Source organism: Scardinius erythrophthalmus (assembly GCF_964197995.2).
Source record: "Scardinius erythrophthalmus genome assembly, chromosome: 9".
Taxonomy (NCBI): domain Eukaryota; kingdom Metazoa; phylum Chordata; class Actinopteri; order Cypriniformes; family Leuciscidae; genus Scardinius; species Scardinius erythrophthalmus.
In genome coordinates this window covers 13336485-13352385 of record NC_138229.1, presented here as the reverse complement: position 1 = coordinate 13352385, position 15901 = coordinate 13336485, and the positions used below count along the sequence as shown (strand labels likewise).

General features: G+C 36.6%; 2 protein-coding genes across 6 annotated transcripts; one reads left to right on the top strand and one right to left on the bottom strand.

The window, feature by feature from the left end:
• Window positions 1-1620: 1620 nt before the first annotated feature.
• Window positions 1621-7168, bottom strand: mettl17 (methyltransferase like 17). 2 transcript variants are annotated; one of them, XM_081374934.1, is made up of 14 exons: window positions 6469-6723; window positions 5578-5716; window positions 5299-5448; window positions 5138-5225; window positions 4964-5045; window positions 4814-4887; window positions 3965-4059; window positions 3812-3882; window positions 3609-3716; window positions 3120-3188; window positions 2917-2967; window positions 2724-2816; window positions 2353-2552; window positions 1621-2214 (listed from the first exon to the last, which is right to left on the bottom strand). In XM_081374934.1, the coding sequence occupies exons 1-14, from the start codon at window positions 6544-6546 to the stop codon at window positions 2121-2123; spliced, it is 1392 nt and encodes a 463-aa protein (XP_081231060.1). In that variant the 5' UTR covers window positions 6547-6723; the 3' UTR covers window positions 1621-2120. The 2 variants fall into 2 exon arrangements, with proteins under 2 accessions (XP_081231060.1, XP_081231061.1); XM_081374935.1 differs by lacking the exon at window positions 6469-6723 and adding an exon at window positions 7002-7168 and having other exon boundaries at window positions 1923-2214.
• On the top strand, window positions 6651-14031 carry parp2 (poly (ADP-ribose) polymerase 2). Of its 4 annotated transcripts, none has more exons than XM_081374931.1 (18): window positions 6651-6774; window positions 7061-7149; window positions 7428-7628; window positions 7709-7879; window positions 8109-8179; window positions 8648-8698; window positions 9065-9161; window positions 9264-9339; window positions 9430-9532; window positions 9632-9782; window positions 9893-10031; window positions 10520-10583; window positions 10775-10909; window positions 11055-11182; window positions 11351-11450; window positions 11584-11682; window positions 13391-13515; window positions 13605-14031. In XM_081374931.1, exons 2-18 carry the CDS (start codon window positions 7077-7079, stop codon window positions 13762-13764), a joined length of 1944 nt encoding a protein of 647 aa, XP_081231057.1. In that variant the 5' UTR covers window positions 6651-6774; window positions 7061-7076; the 3' UTR covers window positions 13765-14031. The 4 variants fall into 4 exon arrangements, with proteins under 4 accessions (XP_081231057.1, XP_081231059.1, XP_081231056.1 ...); XM_081374933.1 differs by having other exon boundaries at window positions 6709-6774; window positions 7064-7215; XM_081374930.1 differs by having other exon boundaries at window positions 6709-6774; window positions 7061-7215.
• Window positions 14032-15901: the final 1870 nt, after the last annotated feature.

The following is a 15901-nucleotide window of genomic DNA, read 5'->3' as shown; positions in this document are numbered from 1 at the left end:
GCGCATCAACAAAAAAATCTGTGTATGGACACAATTCACATAGACCAGCTTTTTAATCTTAGGTTCACTAAGGAATTTATCATGTTACTGCTTCCTATAAAACTAAAAATACAACCAATAGTAATAATAAAAACTTGTTAACCTCAAGATGAATTATGTTGAGATACAGCACAAAAGTAAAACTTTGTGGAACTGATAGTGGAAAGTTTAGGTACCTTGACTATCCAAAATTGCACATATATGAAAATTCTCATTAAATATTTTTGAGAAGTTGACATTTCTAGTGTTGTATCTTGGTATACTCCATGCAAAACTATTTTAAACAGCATTTCATTCTTAAATTAAGCATGCAGCAATTTAAAATAAAGACTAGCAAAGGCAAAAATTGCGAAATTTTAAATATACAACTTCCCTTATCCAATAATGTTTTTATTCAGTGCCACGAGAACAAGAGCTATTACAGCAGTCAAATTATTTACAATTGCAGCCTGAAAAAAAAAAAAAAAATCAGTTGCGTTTATTTTAATGCTTTTAAAACATTACATGAATTACATTACATATGTTTAATGTAATGGTTCCAAAAGGTTTATGAATAATCTTAAATATGTAAAATGTAAGAAATCTGGTTTGTGTAAATGTTATTTTCCTGATAAAATACACAATTACATTATGTAGTACTTTTTACATTCCAAAAATATATATGAAAAAGGTCTAAGGATACGTCATGCCTCAACTACCCAATCACTGCGAAGCAATTTACATAAACACCACCTTGAACGTTCTACCGAGTTTCGTGTACTATATTATAACAAACTAAATTACAGTTATCTGGGAAAATGAGTAACTGGAATGTTTTATAACTTTACGTTTCATAAATGTTTTACTTCCTATTACCTAAATGACTCACCATCTATGTAAAGTATTGTCCAGTAGCGAGCTTATAAAGCGTCTCGCATTCTACGTCATGACTCAGAGCGGAAGGAAGCTCACTGTAGAGGTTACATACTGAGTGCTCGTCACTCGTCCAATCACCTCGGGGAAGGTCTGAGACAAGAGCCAATCGCTGTCCTCGCAGGACATCATCTGAATGGATGAGCGAGCGCACAGAAAACACGGGTCACCGCGCGGTGTTCTCGCACGAGACGTTGATACATGCGCAAATTACAGCAAATCAACTGATGCGATCCCCGCTGACTTGGAAACACTCGCGGCTAGCGAATGAGTTCAATGTGTGAGCTAGCACACGCTGCTAGAACCCAATTCAGACTACTCTCCCTCCGCTCTTTTAGAAATTAACAAGCATTATTAATTATTGCTCGGTTTCATAGACTAGCCCCGAAAAAAATGCATGTTTAAGCAACTTGCACTGACATATCTTAAAATATGTCAGTGACATTATTTTGTCTAAGGATGCACACCAGTAATGTCCCCCCCCCCTAAGGCATGTTTGTAAAAGCTACATAAATGTCCTAATTCAGATAAGGACTAATTCTGGTTTAATCCAAGCCCTGTCTGTGAAACCAGGCCTATGTATGTCCTTATTATTAAATAATAAAAACGATTCATATTTATAACTATTATACTGCTGTTAGCGCTGCATTGAGGGGATTATGCATTATTATGTATAACTTTATTGATCATGAAATCAGAATGGACATTTTCTTATTTTTATGGAATATTGCAGTATTTGTTATAAATGATTTATCCGAGCACAATATGCACATCATTTTTTATTTATTTATTTATGTGCCCTCATAATTTTTATTAATTTTTCTTTTCTCTGATGACTTGTTAACTGGTGCGAGGGCGGGACAACCTGTCATGAGATCACCGCATTAGCAAACACAACCATCAATTAAATTCCCGATGGACAAAACCAAGTCCCGCCCTTCCCGTTCAGAAGCTGTTTCACTCCAATATATGTCACAGTAGGGAAGAACTATCGCAGCTTCCACTATGCCGACTTTAATTTGGATTTTGGGCTTTGATACTGGTGAATAGTAAGCATTAGTGAGAATCACAGTCAGGTTGCATTGATCAACTAGTGTATTTGGAAAGAAACATAACAAAAATCCAACTGTAATCCACAAACACTGCATTAACATATTATCGTAATAGCCTCATTGAGGCTCGTCATTTTCAGTGGAATCTTCTGCATGAAATATTGGCAGCAGATCTCCCCAGTCACTGCTACGAGCACATCTGTACATGTCCCTGTTAAAATGGACAACAAAAATCATTGTTAAAACAGCCTGTATGATCTCTACCTGCATAACATAGAGGTAGTATTATAGGAGGTGGTCATTCACTGAAAATGCAAGAAGAAATCTATTAAATGAAAGCATAACATACTTTCCATGATGACGGGCTGTAACAGCGAGTTGTTTGAGTTCTCCATTGGCGCAGCACAGCTGACACTGAACATGTCTGGGTCGGCGACGGACTTGTGCGATCAGTCTGGCCATGTCCCAGTGCTCAGTCTCCTGAGCCTTCTCTCCATCGGACCTGGATATAATCAGGAAACTGAACTTCTCCTGCTGCCTCTCTTGGCTCTGTAATGATTGATTCATATAAAGAGATGGGGGAGAGAAATATATAATATATTAGATTATACAACCATCCATAACTACTTTATAAATAGCCAAAATGTTGACATCTTATGAAATTCATAAATTCAGTTATTCAAGACGAATGTCACTGCTCGAACACAGTTTTGAACTTACCCGAGATAAGGGCAGAGAATAGTAGAACTGAGTGAAGTTACAAGGTACTACAGGTCGCTTGATCATCTTGGGACAAGGCAGCTCATGAGTGCACTGTTCAAAATGAAACCCAGCAGTAGATTTTGTCAGCCACATATCAGTATATCATATTAATGGAACAAATAAGGATGGTTTCAATGATATTTCAACCTACAGGAGCAAATATAGATGGTCTCCTCAAGTCATGCTGTACCTCCTCTTCCGTCTATAGTTATACAGCAAAAGTTTGAGAGAAATTACATCAGACACTTTCTGATATTTCTGAAGATTTCTGAAAGATGCAGTTCTATCACCACCACTTCAAACAGAAAGACATATTTTAGCAATTTGACATACAGCAAAAAACTTAGATCATACGTTAAGTAAAGCGTCTCTGGCCTCCATTAAGATTTGATGGCCATCCTTGGTTCCATTCTCCACCAATACCTGTACAAATTATCAAATGTATAATTATCAAGAACTGCATTAGGAAAATGTAATTCTGGTTAGATAGCAGTGTTCTTTTAGCAATATTTATTTAAAGTATTTATTAATATTTTGAATTAGCTCTTATTTTTATATTTTCATTTTTCATTTTAATTCTAGTAATTTTGATAAGTGTTTTTCTCAGCTTTGATTTATTTTTATTTCAGTTTTAGTTTCAGTAATTTCAGTACTTCAACTTAAACTACACTTCCAAATTGTATTATTTGATTTGATTTCAACTTTATTTCGATTAACAAAAATATTTGTAGTAGTTTTAGTAACAACACTGCAAGACAGTAAAAAAACTATATTCAATGTCACAGTTCCATCATTTATTAAATTAGTTTAATCAATAAGAATAACTCAAGCATCATCACTCACAAGGTAGGAGTTGGTTTTTCTCCAAAGTGTGAAAATAACATTCAGTCGCTCGTTCAGACTGGCCAGTTCTGACAAAGAGAAAGCGGCTACCACAAGATCAAACTGCACCTGTGGAAAGGAAATACATTCGTTTTATTCAGTTGTGTAAAAGCAATGTATCATTTGGGCAAATAAATTCAATTAAGGATGTCAGCTGAAGATACCTTAGGAGAAACAGGGAGGAACTGGCGGAAATATACTTGCTGGATTACTGGGTTATCCATCTCACTGCCCCCTGTTTGGTACAAACAAACACTTTTTTTCTGTAGATCTGTTTATATAACACTGTGCTTAAAAGTTCGACTGAATGACCTTACCTCTAAGAAGTTGTTCTGCCAAGGTGTTCATGTCTCCAGAGCTGTCTACACAAACATACTCCTTCAGAGAGTCTCCCCAGAGTGAGTGTGATGCCCTGAGTGAAAGAATAAAGGTTACACTTTATTTTACAGTATGTGTACTTAGTGTCTGGTAACATAATGCAACTACATGGGTTAAGGTTAGGTTCAGGGTTAGTACCTAGTTATAAACCAGTTATTGTAATTGCTATAATAAGTACATAGTATGTACATGTACATAGTATCTACCGAATAAAATATAATATCAATTCACAAATTGATACACAATAAAAAAATGCATCTTTCAAAGCAAGTTAAAGCTACACTGAAATTGAAAATTGAAAAGTGAAATTGTATATGACTACCAACTGAATATTACTTTCTAGCTCCTCCCATTCTGAAGGCGTTTTTAACTCCTACGGTGGCCGTATTATTTCAATTCTGCCGGCAAACGTGAGCAAATCTCCCTCTCACATTGTCACGGTGCCACTGCGTGTAAAAACTCGAAAGGCGAAGCTTGTATGTCCCTCTTTGTCTAATGTATTTTCAAAATGGATGCGCAACATGGCTTCCGCCATTCGAGCGACTCGCTCGTATGTATTCTAAATGGCAGATTATACACTTACGATAATACTTAATTAGTTGGTTGAAGTGATTACACATTAATGAGAACGTATAATTTTGAAATAACGTGTTTTTTGCTAAAAATCAACTTAAAATATTCCACAGTGTAGCTTAAATAAATACCACAATAAATCAATCCTACTTATATGCCCCCAATGTTCTTTTCACTTTAGAATATTAAAATATTAATATCTAAATCATACTCACCATGTACCTGTTCCGAGTCCTGATCCAAAGTCCATTAGAGAATATGGTACAAATAAAGGCTCTCTCTTCTTAATCTAAGATGTGTATCAGAAAGACTGTTTAAGATAGAAAAAATGCAATGGACATACAGTTAAAATGTGCATTAAATACCTCATTTAATGCTCTGAGGACAGCAGCATAACCACCTGCTAGTCTAGCAGCCATATACACCAACCCAAGATCTTCATTGTACCTTGAAATAAATCCAGAGTTATCCAATAAAACAAACAAAACCTCACAGTCCCATTCTATGACAAATGTTTAATACAGATTATGTATTTGTACCTTAGGGGAGTCCTGTGGTATGTTGTTCTTCTCAGTTCAGATAATACTTTGTTTTTTATCCGAGCCGCTAGTTTGTGGTCATCGCCATCTGAAGGAAATATTTAATAATAACAGTTTTATTTACAGTCTTCAGTGTACAGTCTATCACATCTATAACTCACCTTTATGGATATCCCCCTCTTGCTCCAAAAATGTCTTCTCAAGAAGGGTGGCTTTTTCCCTGAGTTGTGAGGTTTCTATCGCTCGCTTCCTGCTCCAAAGGAAGTTGGACAGCTTATGTGCCCTTTCAGTTAGACTTTTTACATCTGCCCCTGAATAGGTAAGGCAATTACACACACAACTCTAGCGACATATGATTGGTATGTGCATTTCAGAACACAGACTGATTTAAATGCTCAAGATGCTAAAAAATATAGACTGGTAGATCAATGTTTACTTACTTTGTAAGACGGATTGTGCTGCTACCTGCAGTTGCTCCGGTAGGCGCACTGTTTTGAGGTTTGTCACACCAGGGTGCTTTCGATGAGGAGCACCTTTCAAGAAGTCGGCCTGTTCCAGAGGTGCTGCAGAACACTGACACTTTAAAAAAAAAAGGTATGCATGTAAATGCTATGGACATGCAAGTACATAGCAGCTGGTTGGAGGGGAAGGCAGTATTTTGGTATCATTGAGATACTATTAGTTTTTTCTTTCTTTGTAAAGAATGCCTAAATGTCCATATAGTTTCAGTTTTAGTAATTTTTAGTACATTGTGTTAAACTAAATGAAAATGAAACTAATAAAATACTTTTACGTTTTTACAAAACAACAAAAACAGAGAGTGCTACAAGGGTCTTTACATAGCCACTGGTGCTCACTGGATAAACTGGAGGTAAACATCAAATTATAAAGATGAAATACTCCAAGGCACTTTCAGGACCACTCAAGTTTAACCAATCACTGCGCAGCAATTAACATATTCTCAATCTTTTATTCTTTTACTGAGATTTACTTATTCAAACTGAACTTTTCGTCAACTAAAAATAACTTTTCTCAAGAAACCATTTTAGTCGGACAAGAAAAAAATATTTTAAAATGATGACACCCCTTAACATTATTTAAACGAATAACGTTAGCTATAATCGGATGATATATATGGGAGCACACATTGCCTTTACAACTGCTGACTTGGAAACACTCACGGCTAGCGAATGAGTTCAATGTGTGAGCAAGCACACGCTGCTAGAACCCAATTCAGACTACTCTCCCTCCGCTCTTTTGCGGATTAATATATTTTATTCTTAATAATTCTGTATGTATTCATCATTAAGATAGATGATGGATTAACTCACCCGTTGCGCTTCCCTCAAACATAAAGCAAAATGGCATCTTGAACATTTTACATATATTCGGCTGCCCAGTAAAAACATGTTTTATTCACAATTACTACACTTAACAACAAATTAGATACTGCATTAATTTAACGCCGTTTACAGTCACTGTATGTTAACATCGGTCAGTGTGTACGGTCGCGTGCTCATGTGGTCGTCTGCAACACGACTTCAAAATAAATCCGTGTAGAAAGAAACTGTGAACAATTCGTTCCTAGACAACAGGTCCGAGGTATAATACTTTTGGCGCCAATCAAAAGCTCTCAGGTTGGTGTTGAAAACCATTTCAATCTTGTGATTATTTACATTTTAGCAAGAGAATATTGTGACTTTAACGTATGTTTTGTTCAAACGTTTGTCCTAAATTGTTTTGGCGCCGTATCCATGGCTGTGTCGTCGTGTCCCATGTGCTAACGTTAACGTAACTTAGATGAAGAGGAAGTGAATACAGACTCATATATTACATCACCTCCTATATGAATGAATGAGTTTACCTCATACTGATACGTGAACCATTGCTGACATTTACGAGAAACGTTTCCTTTCATTTTAGCAGTTTTATTAAAAGCATGCGACGAACAAGGAGTAGCCGGGGCAAGTCTGTGGCCGATTCAGGCACTGAAGCGTCAGAGACGAAGAAAGGTATGATTTCACTTTCAGTGAACATGCCAAAACAGCTCAAAGTTTCACAATCAGCAGTTAAAGTCAGTGAGTCACGCACTTACGTAACAAACATTACCCAATTCACACTAAATGCTTTTCTAAATAAATGTGTTTAAGTACGTAGCATAGCCACACCAATTTGATTGAATTTAATCTCTAAATGACTTTATCTGTATAGATGTGACGCTGGTTTAGGTTTATATGTTTATATTTCACATAAGAGTGATTATCTGAATACAAGTTTTTATTCTTTCCAGTTTGGCAGTGGAAGGGGGACGATGAGTGGGAACCGTATCCTCCAGCTGTCTGTGTCCAGCTGGATACAGCAAAGCAGGCTGGAGAAAAGTCGGTGTCACTGGCACTTGGACCTGGTTATGAAGTTGATCTTGTGAAAATGACTCAAACTAACACTGTCACTAAGTACAAACGAAAAATACGCCTTCAGAAAGTGAAGTCAGGTACACCTGTGTGTATTAGCATCTGATTATGCATCAGTATCTGGCACAGAAAACTAATAGCAGTGTTTGCTGTATTGCAGAAGATCTGAATGAAGGGGATGCTTTGAATGGTAATAATGGAGCTGCAGCTGTTCTTCCGATTAAAGAAGAGAAAGAGGAGGAAGAGGAGCAACCCGTTTCCAAGAGACGCAAAGAAGGGAGGAGTCAAACGGTGAACAAAACCAAGCCCGTTGTAAAAGAGGAATGTGAAGGTGATACTTCCCTCGACTTTAATTTTTTTCTGATGTTACCCCAGTCCCTCTCATTTATTTTCAGCCCTTATCCTTCAATCTCCTTTCAAATTAAGACACCTTCCACAGCTCTTTCAATTAAAATAAAATATGTCCTGACCTAAATTTCACACAAATGCATCACATTATGTTACATAATTGACTTTTCAGATTGATTTTAACTGTTGTTTTTTTTCCTCCTGTTTTTAAGAGGTTGTGAAGACGGTGGTTATGAAGGGAAAAGCCCCGGTTGATCCGGAATGCAAGGCTAAAATTGGAACGGTAATTTCCTTATATTGTAAGAGACCTTATGTAGCCCCTTTTTAGCGCTGCGCTCGTTGCGTTCTGGCTTCCGGTTTGTATTTTCATAGCATGAAAGTAAGATCTTACGGAATTAATGAACCGATCATTTTAAAATGTTCCCGGTCTACTGACATTTGTTATGACATCTGCTTTAAACATTACAATGCTCATGATAACTTTAGTTAACTCTACAATAAGTTAATTCACTTCACCAGCTAATTACTCTTAGACAGCGATGCTAAAGAAATATACAGAGCTACCACAAAGACGGAAGTTAAATCTTCAAATGGCTGCGCACTTGTTTCTCTGGCGCACAAGATCTATAGGGTCACGCAAAATGAAATTGCTGTATAGTATTTGACTAACTGTTGCGTAATCGCCTTAAGATTTTTCCCTTTTCCTGCATGCATTCTTCTGATTAGATTTCTTTTCTTTGTTTATTCACAGGCCCACGTCTACAACGAGGGCGCTGATGTATATGACGTTATGCTGAATCAGGTGAATATTGAAGACGTTACATTACTGTTCAAAAGTTTGGATTTTTTAGTGTTTTTTAAAGAAGTCTCTTATACTAACCAAGGCTACATTTATTTGATCAAAAATACAGTAAAAACTGTAATATTATGAAATATTATTACAATTTAAAAGAACTGCTTTCTATTTTGATATATTTTAAAATGTAATGTGATGCAAAGCTGAATTTTCAGCATCATTACTTCAGTGTCACATGATCCTCCAGAAATCATTCTAATATGATGATTTGGAAAAAAGTTGTTCTGCTTAATATTTTTGTGGGAACCATGATATATATATATATTTTTTTTACATTGTATGACATATTTTAATTTTACTCTTGTGTTACAGACTAATCTTCAGTTCAACAATAACAAATATTACCTGATCCAGCTTCTTCAGGATGACAGTGCAAAAGCCTACAGTGTTTGGATGCGGTGGGGACGAGGTATGTGCAGAAACACCTCAGATGGTCTTTACCAGGCTGACCTTTGTTATCATGATGTTTTATTATTATTATTATCCATGTTCTTGTTGTTTTTCTCTTCAGTTGGTAAAGTAGGACAGAACAGCTTAGTTAACTGTGGGAGGAATCTAGCTCAGGCCAAAGACACCTTCAAAAAGAAGTAAGTTTGTCTTTTACTTTATATCATCAATGTTATTTCCTTATATACGATATGAGTGGATGAATCAGCATATAATCTGTTTATATTCAGATTCTTTGACAAGACCAAAAATGAGTGGGAGCATCGAGCACATTTTGAGAAAGTTGCAGGAAAATATGACATGCTGTTTGTAGACTATAGCACTGAAGACCAGGTAAAAAGACAATTTTGTGCCCAATCCATTGTTCTACATTGCATTTATGTTTCATTCTTTTTTATAGTCATATTGAGACCTAATTTTTCCTTTCACCAGGAGAAGGAGAAGGCTGTGGTATCCTCTCCACTTCAAAAGCCCTGCCAACTGAACAGCAAGGTCCAGTCTCTACTAGAGCTTATATGTGACCTCAAAGCTATGGAGGAGTATGTGCTTGAGATGAAGTTTGATACCAAAAAAGCCCCGCTTGGTGTGTGTGTGCTTTTGTGTACCAAACTGATGAAAATAATTTAGCACATTCTTCATGATGAAGATTGCAAATGAAACAAATGAAATAATTGTTTTTCATTTTCCCTAAAGGAAAACTAACTACAGAGCAAATAAGAGCTGGCTACGCCTCCTTGAAGAAAATTGAAGAATGTTTAAAGAAGAAGAAGAGTCATAAAGAACTCTTGGATGCATGCAACCAGTTTTACACTCGTATCCCCCATGACTTTGGGTAAGTTGCACTGTGTTCAAAAGTTTGGGGTCAGTACGATTAAAAATTTTGTTAATACTTTTATTCAGCAAGGATGCATTGATTTGATCAAAAGTGACAGCAAGTACTTTATAATGTTACAAGAGTTTTCTATTTCAAATACAAAAGAGAAAAAAAAGAGATTTCTATTCTGAGAATCCTGAAAAAAAATGTAATCAAGATTTCCACAAATATTAATTCAGATTTGAAAATTCAGCTTTGCCATCATAGGAATACATTTAAAATATAGAAAACAGTTCTTTTAAATTGTAATAATATTCCACAGTTTTACTGTTTGCTGTATTTTTAATCAAATAAATGCAGCCTTGGTGAGCATACAAGACTAATTAAAATAAATAAATAATTACATGGCTTTAATGACTCAGATTTTACATTTACCTGTGTGTGTGTGTGTGTGTGTGTGTGTGTGTGTGTGTGTGTGTGTGTGTTCCTGACTGATCCTCATTTAGGTTGAAGACACCACCCATAATACGCACAGAGGATGAGTTAAAGGAGAAAATCACTTTGCTTGAGGTGTGACATTGTAACCGCTGCTCGCCTTATAGGGAAAGCATTGTTGATGCTGAATGGGTAGAAGTGATTTGACAATTTATATTTCACTGCATTCTCATATAATTCTATGTTTATAGTCAAATTTGACAGACAATAAGGAATAATTCACACACACAACAAAAAAAATTCTGTCATTGTTTTCTGTCTTTTAGGCTCTAAGTGACATTCAGATAGCAGTGAAAATGGTTCAGTCTAGTGTTCAGACTGATGAGCATCCTTTGGACAGACATTATCGCTCTCTACAGTGTCGTCTGGAGCCACTGGATTCTCACTGCAATGAATACAAGGTACAGTATCTGGGACTTACCACTTTTATGGTTGAAATAGAGTCTTAATAGTAATATATTGCATGGTGGATGTTAACTTGTCTAGTTGATTTTAAAATATGTAATTTTGCACATCCCAAAACACAAACTGTCTGTCTTTGTGTAGGTTATAGAGAAGTATCTTCAGTCCACTCATGCACCCACCCATACTGACTACACAATGACTATTCTGGACGTTTTTGCTGTGGAGAAAGAGGGCGAGAAGGGCAACTTCAACTCTGAGCTGGAAAACAAGTACCAAACCACCTTCCTCAATTACACTTTATCACTTATGTAATGCTCTATGTAAACAGGCGGTCCCTTAGATTCTTGTCTAGTGTGTGCCTCATCCCATTTGAATAGATTAAGGCAATTTTACCATGTGTTTCAGATAGTAGAATTTGTTTTTGTGTGTGGATACAGGATGCTCCTGTGGCATGGCTCTCGTCTGACGAACTGGGTGGGGATCCTGAGTCAGGGGCTGCGAGTGGCCCCTCCAGAGGCTCCTGTGACTGGATACATGGTGAGACGAACAGATACTGAATCACACAAATATTATCAATAGAAGAATTCTAAATCAGTCTTTGTCTACAAGACATCTGTAACCAATCTATTTTTCTTTTCTTTTCTTTTTTTTACTTTTCCTCCTCCTCTAGTTTGGCAAGGGGATCTATTTTGCTGACATGTCATCTAAAAGTGCCAATTACTGCTTTGCCAATCAGAAGAACAACCAAGGACTGTTGTTGCTGAGCGAGGTTGGTTTTTTTGTATCTAAACGTCCAAAAATCTGCTCCATTTGCTTAAAGGTGAAGTAAGTGATTTCTAAGAAACACTGCTGATATTTGAAATCAACCCAAACAAACACACCCCTCCCTTCATTGCTCCGTCCCCAAAACGCACAAACACGCAATGCAAGAGTGGATGGCTATGAAGCAAAGCAAAATACTGCGAAGATGGCGAACGACAAGGAAGAACAAAAGATTTACATACACAGTACACAAGAGTTTATACATATATATTTGTTGTTAGTCGCCAGCAGCACACCAGCTCCAGACTATGGCTGTGCGCTTAATAGAAATCGCAATGTGAGCATATGCAGTTTTTAAACCGCAGAAAGCATGATTTTTAGTGTGCAATCTGAACGCAGTGCGCCTAAATCTAGTGCGAGAACAGAACAAAGATGATATGGCCAAAATTCATATCACAATATATTTCTTAATTTCAGTCGATACGATATAATTCCGATATCTATATGAACAATGTAAAAGCTTCAGAAAAACTGCCAAGAACGCCCACAACGGATGTCTGTACTTAGAATCTTCTGAAAAATTAATTTGCCAAGTCTATGAAACCTCCTCCTATAAAATTATATATTTTAGAAATAAAAATGGTACAAATAAATTAATGTTCACCTTTTATTTGTATTTAGCCTTCATCCAAACAAGAAATGTAAAATCATTGTCAAATAAACATAAGACTCTCAACGTATTAATATTAATTTCTATAACTTTAAACTGTAACATTGGCTAATTATATTCTTATAGATTGAAACAAAAGTGCTTCGGCCAGGATAAAGAATATGAAAAGTGCTGAGTTGCTGCAGATAACAGAAAAAATAGTGATTTTTTTTTTTTTTTTTTTCGTTTTTTTTCTTTTTCTTCAATACTTTGAACGTCAACAAGTGACGTCACCCAACATCGCTTAGAGCACCTTTAAGTATCGCTATTTATATTATGTAAGTGATTAACTTAAAACAATAAACATTTAACATGGTTACCGGTCTTGTTTGACTTCTTAACACAACACAATACATTAATCAACATAGTGAAATTAATGACTAACTAAATGTTAAATTATAGAAAAAGGACATGGTGAGGACAGGAACAACTTTAAACTATACACAATCAGGGATACACACATATCTGTGTTAACTGGTGTTAAAACAGATAATGTGTTATGATGTTAGAAAAGTGTATGTATGCATGTATGTTCTCAGTCCAGTGTCATAATAAGAGTCATTTTACAAAATAAGAGTCACTTATTTTATAGTCACTCTGTGACTAGTCACCCTAGTCACAGAGCCTCACTGTGCACACCCCTTTCAATCCGATCGAAATTTCATTCAGACCGAGCTTAATCAGATCGACACAAGGTGTTTGCATGAAGGCTTTTCATTCCGATTGAGCCATCAATCCGATTACTAACAGATTATTTGGTTGCATGTAAACGTTGTAATGTAATGTATATTGAAATATCGGAAATGTGTTTGTGTTGTGGTGCTTGATGAATAGAAAAGAACAGCATTTATTTGGGATGTTTATTTGAGTAAGTAATACTAGTTTAAAAAAAGTGATTATTTACAATTATTTTAAAGATGTAAAAGCTAAAAATGATTCAAATCTATTTAAGTGTTGGATAATTCATTTCAGAGATACATTGTTTTGTTCACTTTTCCCCCCACAGGTTGCCCTTGGGGATAGTAAAGAACTTTTGGATGCGGATTACAGTGCTGACCAACTGCCTTCTGGGAAACATAGCATAAAAGGCCTAGGGCAGACTGCACCCGACCCAAAGAACTATGTTGCATTGTGAGATGACATTTCAATTTTTCCATTTTATATTTTAAATGTTTGAGTCATAATTGCTGTACTGAATATTTTTTCTCATTCTCTCTCAGGGATGGTGTGAGCGTACCCATGGGGCCCTCAGTGAAGACTGGGGTGGGGCAGAGAGGAGGTTACTCTCTCCTTTATAATGAGTACATTGTTTATAACCCTGCTCAGGTACAGATGAGGTACCTCCTCCGAGTTCAGTTTAACTTCTCTTCACTGTGGTGAGGCTGAGGGGATTCTTTACATTAAGCACACTGACGGTCTTTACAGTCTGAGGTGAAGGACCTACCCTATAGTTATACAGTATGTAGCTCATATTTCATGAATTTGAATAGACACTCAAAAAAAAAAAAAAAAAAAAAAAGGCATATTGTTCTGTTAATGTCTATTTTATCTTCAGTTGCAACCTAAAGCTGATATGGGTCATTTCTATTAACATAAATGGAATATTGCAATTATTAATTGAAATAAATAATTAAATATTTTCTACTGATATAGTGTTGTGGTTTTATTTTTTGATTAGTGTAAGATGAGAAAGATTATCATAAATGTAGTATTTGTGAGGAACAGACTAAAATTGAAGTTATTTTGCTGAAAATCTCCCTATCTTCCCTTCTCTTTGTTTGGAACTTGACACACATGGAACTGCAAACTGTCATTGTATGGCAGATTGTGTGAAGATTCTTTAGAATCTTTCTTTTGTGTTCAGTGGAAGAAATAAAAGCAGAAAGATTTTGAATGACATGAGGAAAAGGTGGCTACACCCTCTACTACAATGAATATCATGTCTAACCTGCCCAACCAAGTTTCAAGTTTGGTTTATTTATATAGCACCATTAAAACAGCAGCAGCTGACCAATGTGCTTTACAACATCGGATAAAAGAAATACAAGCAAAAGCAGTAGAAAACTAATTTCACAAATAAAATCAGAGACAATTTTCAAACTAAATTGCAAAAGAAAATCAAAATACTAACAGAAGTCAAATACAAAAATAATCAAGGAACATTAAAAGCAATGGGAAAATTATGAGTTTTAAGCAAAGATTTAAAAATCTGTAATGTAGGAGCAAATTTATTGTGAACTGGTAACGTGTTCTAGAGTTTAGGGCCCGCAACAGCAAAGGCACGTTGCACTTCTTAATGCAAAACCACTTCTTAATTTCCTGTTATCTTCACACTATGGCAAGACAGAGAGTCTAATTCTTTACATTCAACTCATGAATGGTTTTGAATGTAAAACAAAGATACAGTTCGTGTGTCAAGGACTTAATACATACACAGATGAGCCAAAACATTATGACCATCCTAAAATGCTGTTGGTCCTCTACGTGCTGCATGGACTCTACAAGACCCCTGAAGGTGTCCCGTGGTATCTGGCACCCAGACATTATCAGCAGATCCTTCAAATCCTGCAGTTTGCGAGGTGGAGTTGCCGTGGATTGAACTAGTTGGTCCAGCACATCCCACAGATGCTCAACTGGATTGAGATCTGGGGATTTTGGAGGGCAGGGCAACACACTGAACTCTTCAAGATGTTCCTCAAACCATACCTGAATGTGTGCAGTGAGGCAGAGTGTATTATCCTGCTGAAAGAGGCCACTTCCACCAGAGAACACCATTGTCATGAAGGGGTGTACATGGGTCTGCAACAATGTTTAGGTAGATGGTAGATGTCAAATTTTCGTCTACATGAATGGCCGGACGCAGGGTTTCCCAGCAGAACATTGCCCAGAGCATCACACTCCCTCCACCGTCTTGTCCAACTAACTGTCGCAAGTTTGGGGTTTGTCCCTCCTCGGACCACTGCTTACCGGGAGCAACCCATTCGCATTGCCGTATCAGAGATACCTTGCCATAACAATTTGGCCCTTGTCAAAGTCGCTCAGATCTTTATTCCTGATTGTTTGCTTACCATCTAATTTACCCAGACCTTAATATATGACCTTGTCAGGAGACCTTCTCTTCACCTGTGACTGGTCATAACGTTTTGGATCATCAGTGGCTGCATCAGAAATCGCATATTTCACCACTATATAGTCGGCAAAAAACAGTATGTGACCAAAGAAGTATGTCTGAATTCAGAGTACTCATAAAAGAGGAGGCAAAAGTACCCGGATGACTTACTACTTCCGTCGAGATTCTTTAGTGTGCATAGATGGACACTTTACTATCCCATGAGGCCACAGAAGAGGATCTGGGAATGGCAGTGCTGCAACGTAACTGATGCTGGTAGGTCACATGATAATGAATGACAGCATGGTGAATGTAGTACATACTTTTTTTTTTAGCGGTTGTGAAGTAATTACTTATTCAAAATACCTATTCAAGAGAGTATGTGATTTCATACGCAGACAAAAAATT

Excerpts from the sequence above, each read along its gene's own strand:
- mettl17 (XM_081374934.1), bottom strand. The coding sequence starts at position 6,546 with ATGTTTTTACTGGGCAGCCGAATATATGTAAAATGTTCAAGATGCCAT. Across the intron at positions 5,717-6,468 it reads GTTTGAGGGAAGCGCAACGG|TGTCAGTGTTCTGCAGCACC; the intron begins GTGAGTTAATCC and ends TTTTTTTTAAAG. Across the intron at positions 5,046-5,137 it reads TACCACAGGACTCCCCTAAG|GTACAATGAAGATCTTGGGT; the intron begins GTACAAATACAT and ends ATTTATTTCAAG.
- parp2 (XM_081374933.1), top strand. The coding sequence starts at position 7,077 with ATGCGACGAACAAGGAGTAGCCGGGGCAAGTCTGTGGCCGATTCAGGC. Across the intron at positions 11,183-11,350 it reads AACTCTGAGCTGGAAAACAA|GATGCTCCTGTGGCATGGCT; the intron begins GTACCAAACCAC and ends GTGTGGATACAG. Across the intron at positions 11,683-13,390 it reads GACTGTTGTTGCTGAGCGAG|GTTGCCCTTGGGGATAGTAA; the intron begins GTTGGTTTTTTT and ends TTCCCCCCACAG.